The sequence below is a fragment of the Pleurodeles waltl genome, chromosome 9, assembly GCF_031143425.1.
Source record: "Pleurodeles waltl isolate 20211129_DDA chromosome 9, aPleWal1.hap1.20221129, whole genome shotgun sequence".
NCBI lineage: Eukaryota > Metazoa > Chordata > Amphibia > Caudata > Salamandridae > Pleurodeles > Pleurodeles waltl.
This window is the reverse complement of record NC_090448.1, coordinates 1,085,615,797-1,085,629,721: the sequence shown is the minus strand read 5'-3', so window position 1 is coordinate 1,085,629,721 and position 13,925 is coordinate 1,085,615,797. Positions and strand designations below refer to the sequence as shown.

At 47.0% G+C, this 13,925-nt stretch overlaps 1 protein-coding gene across 1 annotated transcript in view; it reads right to left on the bottom strand.

The window, feature by feature from the left end:
* Positions 1–13,925, bottom strand: part of TYRO3 (TYRO3 protein tyrosine kinase) — a 364,403-nt gene that overhangs the window by 71,666 nt on the left and 278,812 nt on the right. The window contains exon 15 of the mRNA XM_069208762.1: positions 11,078–11,199. Coding sequence (XP_069064863.1) covers positions 11,078–11,199 — 122 coding nt within the window. The remainder of the gene's footprint in view (positions 1–11,077; positions 11,200–13,925) is intronic.

The window sequence follows — 13,925 nt, the reverse complement described above, 5'->3', positions numbered from 1 at the left end:
TAGAGCTGTGAAGACATCAAAAGAAGTAACAGAGTAATAGTGAAACAAAGTCGGTATATTATTATCTAGTCTACTGTTCCCCGCCACTCCTTCAGCTATAAGCCGCCAAAGGGTCATTCGTTACACTGAGATCCTCCTTTAGTGGGAAAGACACACAACTGTTAGCTATTTTACCACACACAATGGTTGTCTATTGTTCCTTGGGATGGGACCAGACGCCCTTTACGATGAGTTCTTACTGTGTAATTTCTATCGCAGCCCCACAATTAATTTTGTGCTCTTGCTGCATAACTTACAGGGGGCTTTACTAAAATTGCTAGCTCAGTTCCAGAAATCAGTTCTAACTTTTTTGGGGCTTACCAAGATAAATTGTAGTTCTTCAAAACGAAGTCTACTGGCATTGGCCTTCTGCAATTATTTTAACGTACAGGGTGAGAAAGATGCGCAATCACTTTTAAAGACGTACGTAGCACTCTGCACGGTATAGAGGCAAGATCAATGTCCTCTCTTATTAATGTGCCTCAGATTGAATCTGACTTGTGTAGGCAATACCTCAGCTTCAGCAATTACAGCTCGATGAAATGATTCATCTCCAGCTGAGTGTGACAGGGATGAATTATTGACCATTCCTGCAAGGTTATTTTCCATTTCTATCAACTGTTTTGCAGCCTGGACAATTTGTTGAAGAAGACCATATGGAGAGAACTTTCAAAGGATAGGAAGGGGACTTAAATATTTCGTAATATTTATTCCTACGGCTTGAACCAGATAGATTTGAACTGAGAAGAGGTGCTATCATGAAGGAATAGTAATATTTCTAAGTCTTGTTTAAAAACGGTTGCAAAGAAAAAAAATCAGTTTGATCATAACCATTGCTTAAAGACAAAAAGCTTGTAATTGAGCTATTCGTTTGCAAGGCGTGGTGTGATGCAATTTTACCTGAAGGCTAATAGATGTCTCTCTGGACAAACCATTTTTTACTGAATTAAAGCTTGGTCAAATATTGATTGGGGATAATACATGGATTAAAACCGAGGGGACCTATTTTCATCCAGGTTGTCAACATTGTAGTGCCAAGAAACAGGACCTGAATCAAGTTTTAGTTTTCTGCCTGGGTCTCCTACATCTACAAACAAAATTAATTTGCCAGTCATTTCTAAATATTTTAGTGGAAGGCACAAGGAAGCTCTTTATTTATTGTGCATGTCTGCTATCGCCTGATGACATTTTTGGATCTTTTGTTGTATTGTAATTTAGTTGCTAATAGTTGTTGTAAATACTTTTAATGATTATTGATTAATATTGATGTACTTAATCCTCTAACTTTTTAACCTTGTGTTATAATTATGTGTTCATAAGTCTTGTTTTTGGTTTTTAGTTTCTTCTGTAGAAATACTTTTTTAAAATATATATATATATTTTTTATAAAGATATTTTTATTGATTTCAAAGAGGTACAAAACCTAAATATGCATAACCACCAAACCAAAGTAACGGAAAATGAAACGTACAATTGATATAAGCATTGTGATATGATCTCCTTCTTTGACACTAAACAATAAAACCTAAAATAAAACAATATATAATGAAAAAGTGTCAAGTACGAATTATAAAATGTGAGGAGCATAAGATATAATAGTGATTGGGACAACCGAGGTATGACCAGAGACCTAATTCTTTCGGGTTTAAATTTTGTGGATGCAAGGTATGCGTGGACCAATGTGTCTTGTGGTGTTGAGTTTGGAAAGCTCCGCCCGACCCATGGGTTATCATCAAGTGAGATAGAGGGGGTCGGAGGGAGCCCCTGTCTGGGGGTCGCCCCCTCTGCGTGGACCCATCTGAGGTGAACCCCCCACTGCAGCGGTCTCTGCCTCCCACGTGCCCTCCCACCTCCCCCATATCTTGTTATATTTGTTTGGGCATCCTCTGGCCTCATATATGGTTTCTCACACATCGCACACCAGTCAACCCCTCTCTTCCATTTGGACAGTGTTTTCCTTCCAGTCCGTCAGGATGTCCCTCTTTGCCACCAGACACGCCACACCCACAAAGCTACGGTCCGCTCTCCCTAAGTCCAGATCCCTCATGGCCCCCAGAAGGAGTGGGAGTGGGGCTGCCTCCACTTCCGTCTGTAGAACCCCAGAGATCTGTCTCATTATTGTCCTCCAGTATGTCGATATGACGGGACAGTCCCAAACCATGTGGAAGAAGTCAGCGTCGGGGATGGAGCATCGGGGGCAGGCGGAGGTGTGTCGTAGGCCCGCCCTGAAGAGCCTCACAGGCGAGAGGTAAGCTGTGTGTAGGAAGAATGCCTGGAGTGCTCGAAATCGGGACGATATCGCTAGTGTCTTAGGGGCCATCAATGTGTCTGTCCAGTCTGAGTCCTCAATCGGGCCCACCCATTCCTCCCATCTCCGCCGAAGACCCGTAAGAGGGGGGGCTGTGTTGGCGAGTAAGGCACGGTAAAACTGGGAGATCCCTCCACTACCTAGGTCTCCTATCAGGGTTCTCGCCTCCATAGGGCTATGTTCTGGGATGGTTTCCCCTGGTTTGACATGTACCGAGAGTGCATGTCTTAGCTGTATGTATTTGTGGAATTGAGTGTTATTTAGAAAGTATGATTCCCGGAGTTCTGCGAAGGATCTTATGTTTGAATCCCCCCAGATGTCCCCAAGGGTAGATATCCCTATTATGTCCCACTTTCGGAATCCCTCTAATTTTGAGACCTCACTCAGGTGGGTCCCCCTCCACAAGGGAGTCTGCTGGGTAAGGAGTCCCCACCAACCCGTCACCTTTTGGGCTGCGCGCCAACCCAACAGTACTATCTTCGTGACATCTGGAGTGTCGCGGGGTACACCACCCCCATATAGGGCGTCAAAGATCCCAGAGTGACCAAGTGACTGAAGTTCACATCTATAGGCAGGGTCGGACCAGCCTCCTCCCAACCAGTCGTTGATCACAAGGAGGTGCGAGGCTAGGTAGTAGAGGTATATATTTGACATGCTTAGCCCTCCCTCATAGGTGTCCCTTTGGCATGTGGCTAAGGCCAGTCTAGGTCGGGAGCCGTGCCACAGAAACCGACGAGCCACTGTGTCAGCCTCGGCAAACCACTTTCGGGGGATTGGGTGTGGAAAGTTCTGTAGGAGGTATAGGAATCTGGGGAGTATCATCATTTTGCAGAAGCTATTCTTCCCAACAGATTGAGGGGCAGGCTCGTCCATCTCTGGAGATCAGCTCTAACTTTTTTGGTGAGCGGCATGATGTTTAGTTCCCATGCCTGTTCGGGCAGCAAGGCTATGTGTATGCCTAAATATTTGAAGTTGTTCTTACGGATCGGGATATCACTTTGCCAATCGATGCACTCTCTGGAAGGGTGTAAGGGAATCAGGAGAGACTCACTGGGGTTCAGTGTCAGACCCGAGGGCTGAGAGAAAAGGTCCAAGAGTTCCAGGATCCGGGGACCGCTTGTGGCCGGGTTTGAGACATAGACGAGCACGTCGTCTGCATATAGTGCCACTCTGTCTTCAGGGCCCTTTGGCCATGCCCAACCCTCCATCAGGGGATCTTCTCGCAACAGCTTCGCCAGGGGTTCTATCACAAGAGCAAAGAGCAGCGGGGACAGGGGGCAGCCCTGGAGAGTACAGCGACGAATGGGGAGTAAGTCGGAGACCACTCCGTTCACCTGGACACGGGCCGACGGGTTGGAGTAGAGTAATTTGACGAGACCTCGGAACTTTGGTCCAATCCCGTTACGTCGGAGGACTTGTTCCAGGTAGGACCAGTCCACTGTATCGAAGGCCTTTTCAAAATCAAAGGGCCAGCGGTGACCGAGGCAGGACTCCACGGCGTGCCAGAGCTGAGTGCAGTCGCCTAATGCAGTGTCTCGTGCCTCGGGAAGGCATGAACCCACATTGGTCAGAGTGTATTAACGAAGAGAGAACAGGCTTCAGACTAGTGGTGAGTACTATTGCCAGCACTTTGATTTCAGTGTTGAGTAGGGAAATGGGCCGGTATGCCGAGCAGTCGCGAGACCGAGGCCGAGTCTTTGGAATTACCACAATGGTGGCTTGGTCAATCCCAGGTGGGAAGTGGCCCACCCTTTCAGCCTCCTCATACATGCTGAGGAGGTGGGGGCATAATTTGTCGCTACATAGACGGTAAAGTTCTGACGGGAAGCCGTCTGGGCCAGGGGTCTTGCTTGAGGATAATTATTGCCTCTGCTATCTCTGCAGGGGTCAAGTCTGCGTCTAAGACCTCTTTAGCTCCCTGAGAAATCCGAGGAAGCACGACATCCATCAGAAGGGGAGAGTCCCTCTCTGCCACGGGTCTGGGACGTTCTGCGTACAGTTGTGCATAGTATGCGGAAAATGCCTGTGCGATGTCTTTTGGGGATCTGACCAGTGTCCCTGACTCGTCCAAGATTTCTGGGATGACCCTGTCGGCTAGGGGTCTTGCGGCCAGCCAGTGTATGAGCTTCCCGTTCTTGTCTCCCCAGCCATATATACGGGCAGCCTTCGCTCTCCAAATATGTTTTGCAGATTCAAGTGCTAGGTGTTTGAGCTCTTCCCTAATCTTGGTGAGTGGTCTCAGTGTGGAAGCATGCAAAGCTCCTGAGCCCTAGCGTTCGAGTCGTAATGCCCTGGCTTCCAAGGCCGATAACTGTTCGTCACGGGCGCGTTCCCGGATACGTACAAGATGTGTGGCATATCCCCGAAGGGTGGCCTTGCCCGCGCCCATATCGTGCCCGGGGATTGCACAGAACCCACGTTATGTTCATAATATTGGGAGAGGTGTTCTCTGATTTCCTGGGTATATACGTCCTCTTGTAGGTACCAGGCATTCAGGCACCACGTTGGGCGTCGGGTCGGGTCTAGCCCTCCCAATCTGACACGGACAGGCGAGTGGTCGGAGACCCCTCGGGGTAAAATCTCTGTGCCCGTGACGCTAAGCACATCTTGGGCCGGCATAAATACAAGATCTATTCTACCCTGTGAATGGTGAGCCGCCAAGGTGTGCGTATACTGCTTCATTCTTGGGTACCAACTTATCCATACATCGCACATACTAAGCATTTCTGTCCATCCCCGCAGGGCGGTTGCCTTTGCGGTTCGAAAAGGCCGAGACCTTCCCTGAGACATCCACTGAAGGGTCCAGGACGGAGTTAAAGTCTCCACCCACAAGGGTGGCACCCTGGGGGAGGTTCGCCAGAACTGGGCGGAGCTCCCGGAGGAATCTGTCTAAACCGGCCAGGGGCGCATAAGCGCAAACAAAATTGCAGGGAGATCCGTGAAGCAGTCCGGACACCGCCACGAATCTCCCTTGTGGGTCAGATTTCGTAGAAGTGACAACTATGGGCAATGAACGGTGGAGAAGAATGGCCACCCCCCCTTGATCCGCGTGTGAAGCCTGAATGGTAGGCTTGATCATAACCCCCCCTCGCCAGCATGGGGCAGTGAGTGCCAAGGAGGTGCGTCTCCTGCAGCAGGACCACTGACGGGGCATATCTACGGAGAGTGCTAAACCTCTTAATTTTGTCCAGCAGACCATTAACGTTCCACAACAGTACTTGGGTTAGTGTAGGCCACTTCTCCATTCTGCCAACACATCAGGGAATTGGGAACCCGGTAAGGGGTCCTTGGTCGGTTGTCCCACGCAAAAAAATAACAGAAAAAGCAAAAACAATAGCAACAACATGCAAAAGGAAACTTAATAAAATAATCTCTCTAAGTCTCTTTGTTAACTTCACACCCCCCAACTCCCCCCCACCCCATACTTCAACCCTGGAAGCATCTGTCGCCAAACTACCCAACCTGGGTAACGCAGCCAGTTGGATTGTTACTATATCGAAGTGATGGACCCCTCCATGCAGACAGATTATTTGACCGTTTTCTTTCTGGACCTGGCACGCTTGCGACCTCTCCGCAGGGCCAGTCGGGGACCAGGGTCCTCCCGGGCAGCAGCGCCCGTCCCCGGCGGGCCCCTCCGGCTCCCGACCCCCTCCTCCGTCAACCAGTCCCATGCCTCCTCAGGCGAGTCGAAGAAGAATGTTTTGCAGGGCATGATGACCTTTAGGCATGCAGGAAAGAGGAGCATGTATGAAAGTTGCATCGCCCCTAGCTTCTGTTTGACTTGCTCAAAGGACCGGCGACTGGCCTGGACCTCTCTGGTGTAGTCAGGAAATACTAAGATCTTATCATTCTTCCAGCAGAGGTTGGTAATGCGTCTGGCCTCTTTCAGGATGTTGTCCAGGTCTTTAAAATTAAAAAAACGCGCGATAATAGGTCTTCTGGGGCCTCCAGGAGGAGGTCGTGGGGCCAATCACTTTGGGCCCGTTCGATGGCGAACCATTGTGAAAGTACGTGCTCCGGCATCCAGGTTTTGATCCATTGTTCCAAGAACTCTGATGTTTTGTTTTCTTCAGCACCTTCTGGAAATCCTATGAATCGGAGGTTGTTGCGGCGGGTGCGATTTTCCGCGTCTTCTGCACGTCGGTGCAGTTCTCCAGTGCGGGACAGCAGCTGGGTTACTTTAGTCCGGAAGTCGGCCATGTCGTCTTCAGTCTGCGAAACACGGGCCTCCACAGTGGTGATGCGACCCACAGCGTTCCTGAGGTCCTGTCTAATGAGGCCACGTCCTCTCTGACCTCACAAATTTTAGTCTCGACGGCGAGTTGCGAGGTCAGAATCGCTTGTAGGATGGCGTTTACCCCGCCTGGCGAGGCGGGGTCCCCAACGGGGGCATCTCCGCCGCTCCGCGTGGTGGCCCGTGCTGTGAACTGGTCAATCTTTGGTTGGGATGTTGATAGATGTTTTGATGCTTTATCTTCACCCATGGCTCAACGGGGGGAGGAGGGGGCCAGCGCCGCACCGGCGCCTCGCGTGGTTCCGCTCCTGAAGTTCTTTCTCCCCTGATTTCCAGGGCCTCAGTTGGGCCAGGAGGGCAACTGTTCAGACCACCCGGGCAGGGGGTGCCAGGTAGAGCAACGAGACACACCGCTCCGCCGTCACCCGGGGGGGCGGCGGGCCCCGGGGTCACTCACTCTCCCAGAGGTAAGATCAGGGTGTGAAACGGGTCTCGCATTCAGCCCAAGAAGTCCACCTCAGTCCGTCTCGGGCCAAAACCCCGGATTCAATAGGGGCTATCAAACCCTTTCACTCTGAGACTGGGCCCAGCCAAGAATCCGGGCCAGCAATCCACAAGCCTGGCCCCCAGGTTCAGGCAGGTGACTTCGTTCTCCCTTCTGCGCCAGGGCAGGTCGCCCCTTCGTCACCTATCTCTACTGCCCTGATATCTTTCTGCAACCCAAGGGGGGGGACCCCCAGTAGTCCCACGTATGGCGGCCCCAGTAGAAAGAGGCCACAGCCCCAGGGGCCCCACAGCCGAAGCCCGCCGAGTCCAATCCAGGAGATGGGCGTCTCTCCCCTGGGTACCCCACCTGCAGGGAGCCTCGCGTTGTTGTTTCTGGGGGCGGCTGATTGCCTCCCCTTCCTCCAGTGTCCCGCGGGGTCTACCCGGCCCCTGCCTCCTCTCGTGTGCGTCGGGGCTCCCCCACCAGGCCCACGTCCCGGGGCCACATCGCGTGGGCCGGCGCGCCCCCCAACCGGGGCCGCCCGATGGCGTCACGCCGCGGGCCCCAGATGGGCCGGAGAACCCCTCGCGAGCCGAGGCTGCTCTCAGTGTAGTGGCGCCGCCGTCCGCCTCTGGGTCGCCAGGTGTTGGCCCCACCCTGCGGGGCCCGGTCCGGGGATCCCTCCGCTCGCGTCCTCTCTCACCGCGTTCTGTTGGAGCGCGCCGGCAGAGAGGCCCCGCGCGCCCCTCGCTTTGGCGCTGTTCTGCACTCGGCGTCCCCGGCGGGGGAGCGCCCCTCAATCTCCCAGGCCTCCTCTTGCCGCCATGCCGGCCCTGCGGCCGGGACGCCCCACGGGAATACAGTCACTCCGCGGCCGTTACAGATGCCTCAAACGCCGCGTCTCATTCAGCGCCGGTCGGGGCATCCACAGGGAGGATCGCGGCCCTCGAAGGTTGTCTAGGTACGGCAATTACTTAGGGCGGATGACGGAGGGGTCCAGAGCACTTTCAAAGTGCAGCCACATCTTGACGCCCGAAGCCACGCCCCCTTAAAATAAGTATTTTTAAACATGCTTTTCAGCATCATATCATGGGCATATTTCAGTATCTAATCCAGTGCACAGGCATAGGGTCTCTAGTCCCCACCACAAGTGTACAAGGCAGACCTTGCAACAATGTGTTACTCATGCCATTAATTTGTTCTACTCTGTGTAAATTAATTTATATTCCACTGGAGCAAACAGTGTAAATTGACAGAGACTTCCCAACTGTTGCATCTCCATTTGAAAGAGAAGCTTGAGGTTCTAATTGGCTAGCCCTCACCAGCCTGACTACGGAAGTAGAACCTAGATTAAGGCTTTGAGAAAGGAAATTTGATGTTTATCACCCCAGGAATTTCCTGCAAAATATATACAATACGGCATTATTGGCTGCTGACGAGATATATACTGGTTAAAGACCCCTCTCTCTCTTACAAACATGGGATACAGAGGAGGGAACTATAATGAAGAAGAGGGTCTTTGAGAGCTGATATAATCAGAGAATTTGGGACTATGAAAGCTATTAGAAGATTTCACACCGTGAAGGAAGAATGTTCTAAACAGGAAGGAACAAAAAGCCAACACTGGAATGCTAGCGCTGAGGGCCTGTACCAGCCACTATGGCCATCTGCAAGCCAATGTCTTTAAAGGAGCACCAACACTCCAGCGCTTTAATCAAACTTTACCAATGAATGTAAACCAGTGTCAATATGTAAAAAGCACGTTTTTGCTTTGCACATGCCAAAAGAGAATGGGGCTGATTACCTGAAATTACCACCCAGTATCTAAGATAAATTTAAATGTATTCAATTATTAACAGTTTAAAGTATGTATTTTTTGCACAGTGACTCCAGGTGCATTGGTCCTGTCAAAGCTAAGGAAATAGGTGATGATTGAAGAATTCTACATGTCACTGATAAGTGGATGAGTATTTGTGGGCTTTATGTTTGTGCAGGCCCTGGCCTTATGGGGCCAATGAACGATAACAAATAGTTGGTATTTTCTACAGGCTGATATAACAGCTGAGACAACAGTGACCACGTCTCTCCAGGTCGTTGCAGACACCGATTCCAGTTCTGGAAGCCCTGTCTACAAACCACTGATTTCAAGTGTGTTAGTTAATTAGTTCAATGAAAGCAAAACAAGACTACAACACCCATAATGCATTAGGCAGTCACACAGGTCTACATATTTTTATTAAATGAAATGCACCGCAAATTACACTCGCCCAGTAGTATGAAACACTTTTTTAATTCAAAAGGGTTTCGCACACACATATTTAACACTGTGCAGTATCAGTTTAGAACAGCTCAACTGACATGCTGCAGGGGAATCGATGCAGCCCAGTTATCCAGAAAAGAAAAGTGGGTAAGAAAAGGAAAATAGATAACTTGCCAAAACGTCAACAAGTTAAAACAGACTGATAATTAAAGACACTATGTTTTACTCCAAAGGGGGGTGAGTCTTTAAGGGCTCAGGTGTGGATCTCTCCTTTGTTTGTGGTTATCTAAAATACAAGTAAAACAGATCCCACCACTACTGCCCTTGACCTCTCTTACTATGCTCTTGGTTAGTTCCAACATACACAGAATCCCACTGGGTAACTGCATTGAAAATTAACAAAATCTATCCGAATGCTCTGGCCTTGAATCAGCTACACCGACTGCCAGTTCAGAAGATGATCATGTTTACGTCTCTGTGTGTCGCAGAGCCTACTGGCCCTTCCTTTTTGAAAATACAATCTACTCAGACTTGAATCCTCATGCCGAAAGTTAGTGACAATTCATCCCTTCTGCTTCAGTCAGGGTCGGTGGAAGGGCTTTCTAATTTCTAGCAGTGAAATTGTGGGTCTCCCTTCCAAGAACTTTCAAAGTCAATTACACTTTCAGTCAACCGAAGCACTCCACTCTCTTGAACTTTACCAACGCCACAACAACTTTTTGTTTTGGTAAAAGCAAACAACATATACACCACTGGTGTCAGAGGTAGTTCCAAAAGTTCTGAATCCATGCCTGATTTTCAGGCTATCTACATAAGCTCTAAATGGAGAACGTTTACATTGCCAGTGATGACCCTGAAAATCTGGTAATGATCCAGTATTTCTGAACCCACGTTGTACATCTGTGAACTACAATATAACATATGAAAGCTGCCAACCAGCTTTTGAAAAGAATAAGTCCAGGAGTCCGATTTACAGGTTGCAAAATACTGGTGGAAATTCGCAGCCAGGATTTTTTAGGCCAGTACATATTTCTACAAACCGACCTAGGTACCTTTAGGAATGTTCTTACAAAACAGAACAGGATTCAGTCGCATTACAACCTACGTGAATAACATGCATCCGGTAGGTCGCAAACTGCGACCCGAGTCGATAGGCTACAATTACAGGTATGGTGGCCTGCGAGGATCAACAGGCAGAATGTCTGACTGATTTTAAATAGAGTAATTTTTTTATGTAGCCTATTTTCCGTAAATGAAATGAGGCTGCAGTTAAAAAAATATTTTCTGTTTTTAATGTTTGTTTAAGAACCAGCAACAGTTTCCAGGACTAATGCCTATTCTTAAACAAACCTTTATTTTTTTATATTCACAAAGGGCAAGAAGACTCCTTCCCCTTTTGAGAATGGGTTACCACTTCCTTTTTCAATGTTTTGCAACCACATTTCGGTCATGAAACACTGATTCATAATATACTGATTCAGTATTTGCAAATCATGCCTACAACGCGTCCCTTCCAGATACAGAATTGGTATCCATTCAGAATCGCATTTTAGGAGTCCAGCTCCTAAAATGGGACTAGTACATGGGAAAAGGCATTTTAACAGCTGAAATTGTCGAAAAGGCAATTGTTAAAATGCCTACTACATCTTGTCCATGACTCTGTAACTTAGTTTTTTAGTGTACACTCATATGACCTTAGACTAATGCATAAATTACACTCTAAGGCAGGCTAGCAGTAAACTGACTTACAAAAGGTTCTTCTCCTATCCGAGACATGAGCATGTAGGTGTGAAGGTCACCATACTTCATAAATGGTAGGATGACCATGGGAACAGGAAGGCGTCCCTTGGTACGACTCCGCAAGCTCACACCTGTGAAGGATATCAGACAGACCATTAGTCCACATGTCATACAGGTATCACAGGATTTGCAACAAAGTTCCATTGAATTTATTATTCTGTAGCAAGGCCAAGATAGTCAAGTAATTCAATTATGCTGTAATTGTTACTTTCATTTCTTGTTCCATACACACTGAATGAAGACCTTTTTTTACAACTGTGCAATTAAACATAATTCAATTGACGTGAAAAGGGTTTACCAAATGCCTTTTTGCTGATTTGCATATTCACATAGCCAACAATTCTAAACAATTATTTTACATTTTAAATTCCTAATATTAACAATGTTTACATCGTTTTCAAAATAGGAAAATAAAAATGCAAACTGAAAACAAAAAAGCAGGAAAGGGATTTAACAAAATGAACACATAAGCAAACAACTTCTGACGAGCATGGTAAAAAAGAGGGATGAATTGCTTAGAGTGTGTTCTAAGACAACCCAAGACCTGTGGGTGGGATTTAATTTGTTAACTAATTGCAATCAATGCTGGATCAGCCTTGACACTGAGGAGTTGGAATCAACATGAGCAAGCGGAAATACTTAGCAAATTCTGGAAGTGGTGCATGTAGCTCAGAGTGATTAGAGGAAATGTATGGTGGAGCAATGGTGTTTGCTTACTGGACCACCATTTCTGGGTCTAACGCGTATTTTGACATAATCATTGTCAGAAAAATCTTAACTTTCAGCCATGAAACACTGATGATCGCCAACAAATTTCCTCCATCTCCAGATACTTTTCTTGGATTCAAGTATACTCAATGATCACTGTGGGATCATCAGTACTCTGTGCTCAACAGTGGTTAGCTCTTTACACATCAAATGAACATGGAGTGTGCACTAGACTTGACAAAGATGATAAACTGTGAAAATAAGCTTCAATTGTGCACTACTAATGGAATGAGAGACTTGACACAAATTGTTTTGTGGAACAAAAAGTGAGGAGGGCTCAAACATGCAGACACAATTTTTCACCATTGATAATCAGACTAATATCTTCATGAAATGACCTAACGGAATCCGGCACGTCAGTTCTAGAACATATGATCCCCTAGAAGTGCAAACAGTCCATAAAAGTTTGATTTTAGCTGGGAATGTTTCACATCATAAATAAATATGATATGAGAAGAAATGCTTGATTCTTTTATAATATTTCCTGCTTATCTGTAATTAAGGTAGGCATCACCTGAAGGGCATATAGTTTTTGCTGCTCCACCGTGAAAGCTGTAGGCCAGATATACTATGAACTGGTCGCAATTTGCGAGTAGTATTTTTTGCAACCAGTGTGGTAATTTGAGAACTGACCTATGTACTAATAAGTCGGTTCGCAAATTACCGATTCCTAGTTCATCGTAATTCGACCTACCTCGTGAATGAGGTAGGTAGCAAATTATGATCTTTTGGGAATCGCAGCCATCATAGAGACATTGGTCTGCTGATGTTACAAGACCACCATGCATGTGACTGATTTTAAATAAAGCATTTATTTAAAAATGCAACTCGTTTTCCTTAAAGAAAAAGTGTAAGTTGAATTTTTTTAGACTAGGAAATGATTGTGTCAACGTTCTCAAAGTGAAAGGGGTGTCTTAGGGACCCTTTACCGTTTGCGAATGGCTTACCATGTCCTCTGAAGAGGTGGTGAAAGATTGTTTTGCAATTGGAATTCGGTCGCAAAAACATTAATATATACCAATCCGATTCAATATTTAGAAGGGGAACCTACACACACACACTCCTTTCAAACACCGAACTGTTATTTGGTCGCAAACCTGAATTGTGATTTGGTAATGTGTTACCGATCACAATTTAGTTTTGTACATAAAAAAGGCGTTTTTGCAGTCACAAACGGCCCGACTCTGCAAATCGGACCCTTTCTGACCACAAAAAGGCTTTGCACATTTAGCCTTGTATCCGTCCAGGTAAGTGGAACTGTATCTGAGAGAGTTATGAGTGTGAGAATGGTGGGAAATAGGATATTTTCTGGGGTTCACAGAAGAATTATGTTACACTTGGCTGCTGGAGGAAGCTGTGATGAATTGGGCACTTGGGGGGAGGGGGGGGAGAGGCCTGATGAGGGACAGCTGTGCATGTGTCATGGAGAGAGAAATCACGAACACAGACTCACACACGGATGCAGCAGCAATGCAAGAGAGGGTCAGCAAAAAATATGACCATACAGTATATAGCATGAGGGGCTGGGATGAACCTCACACGTGAAGAAAGAACTGCTTGGCCCATTTTACAAACGTAGGATGCCATACAAATCAAAGGCTGCTTCCTAGACATCATTTGTTCAACAGATCATTTAGTTTCTGACGAGACAACACAAGTAACTGTGGCCTTTACACAACTATTTTAAAGTTGCTTAAATGTTTGCTTTTTTAATCATCAACTCTATTAACCATATATGGGCTGATTTAAAGAAAAGCCACTGCGGAGATGTACAAATTTTCTTCAAAAGAATGAGATTATGTTCAAAAGTCAAATGTATGTCCGTTACTGTAGAAGCTATCAGGACTATTTAGAGGGTAAGGCAAGACCAAGTGACCGGCTAGGCCAGGGCATCGGATTGTTGGCACATCTTTGAAGATAATTTTCTGTCTAATACAGGGGAGGTGCCTCTGCTCTGTCAGAGGAGTGTTGCTACCCGCAAGCAGCAGCAGCTGCAAAACTTTTACAACAAAATCATAATAAACTGTTT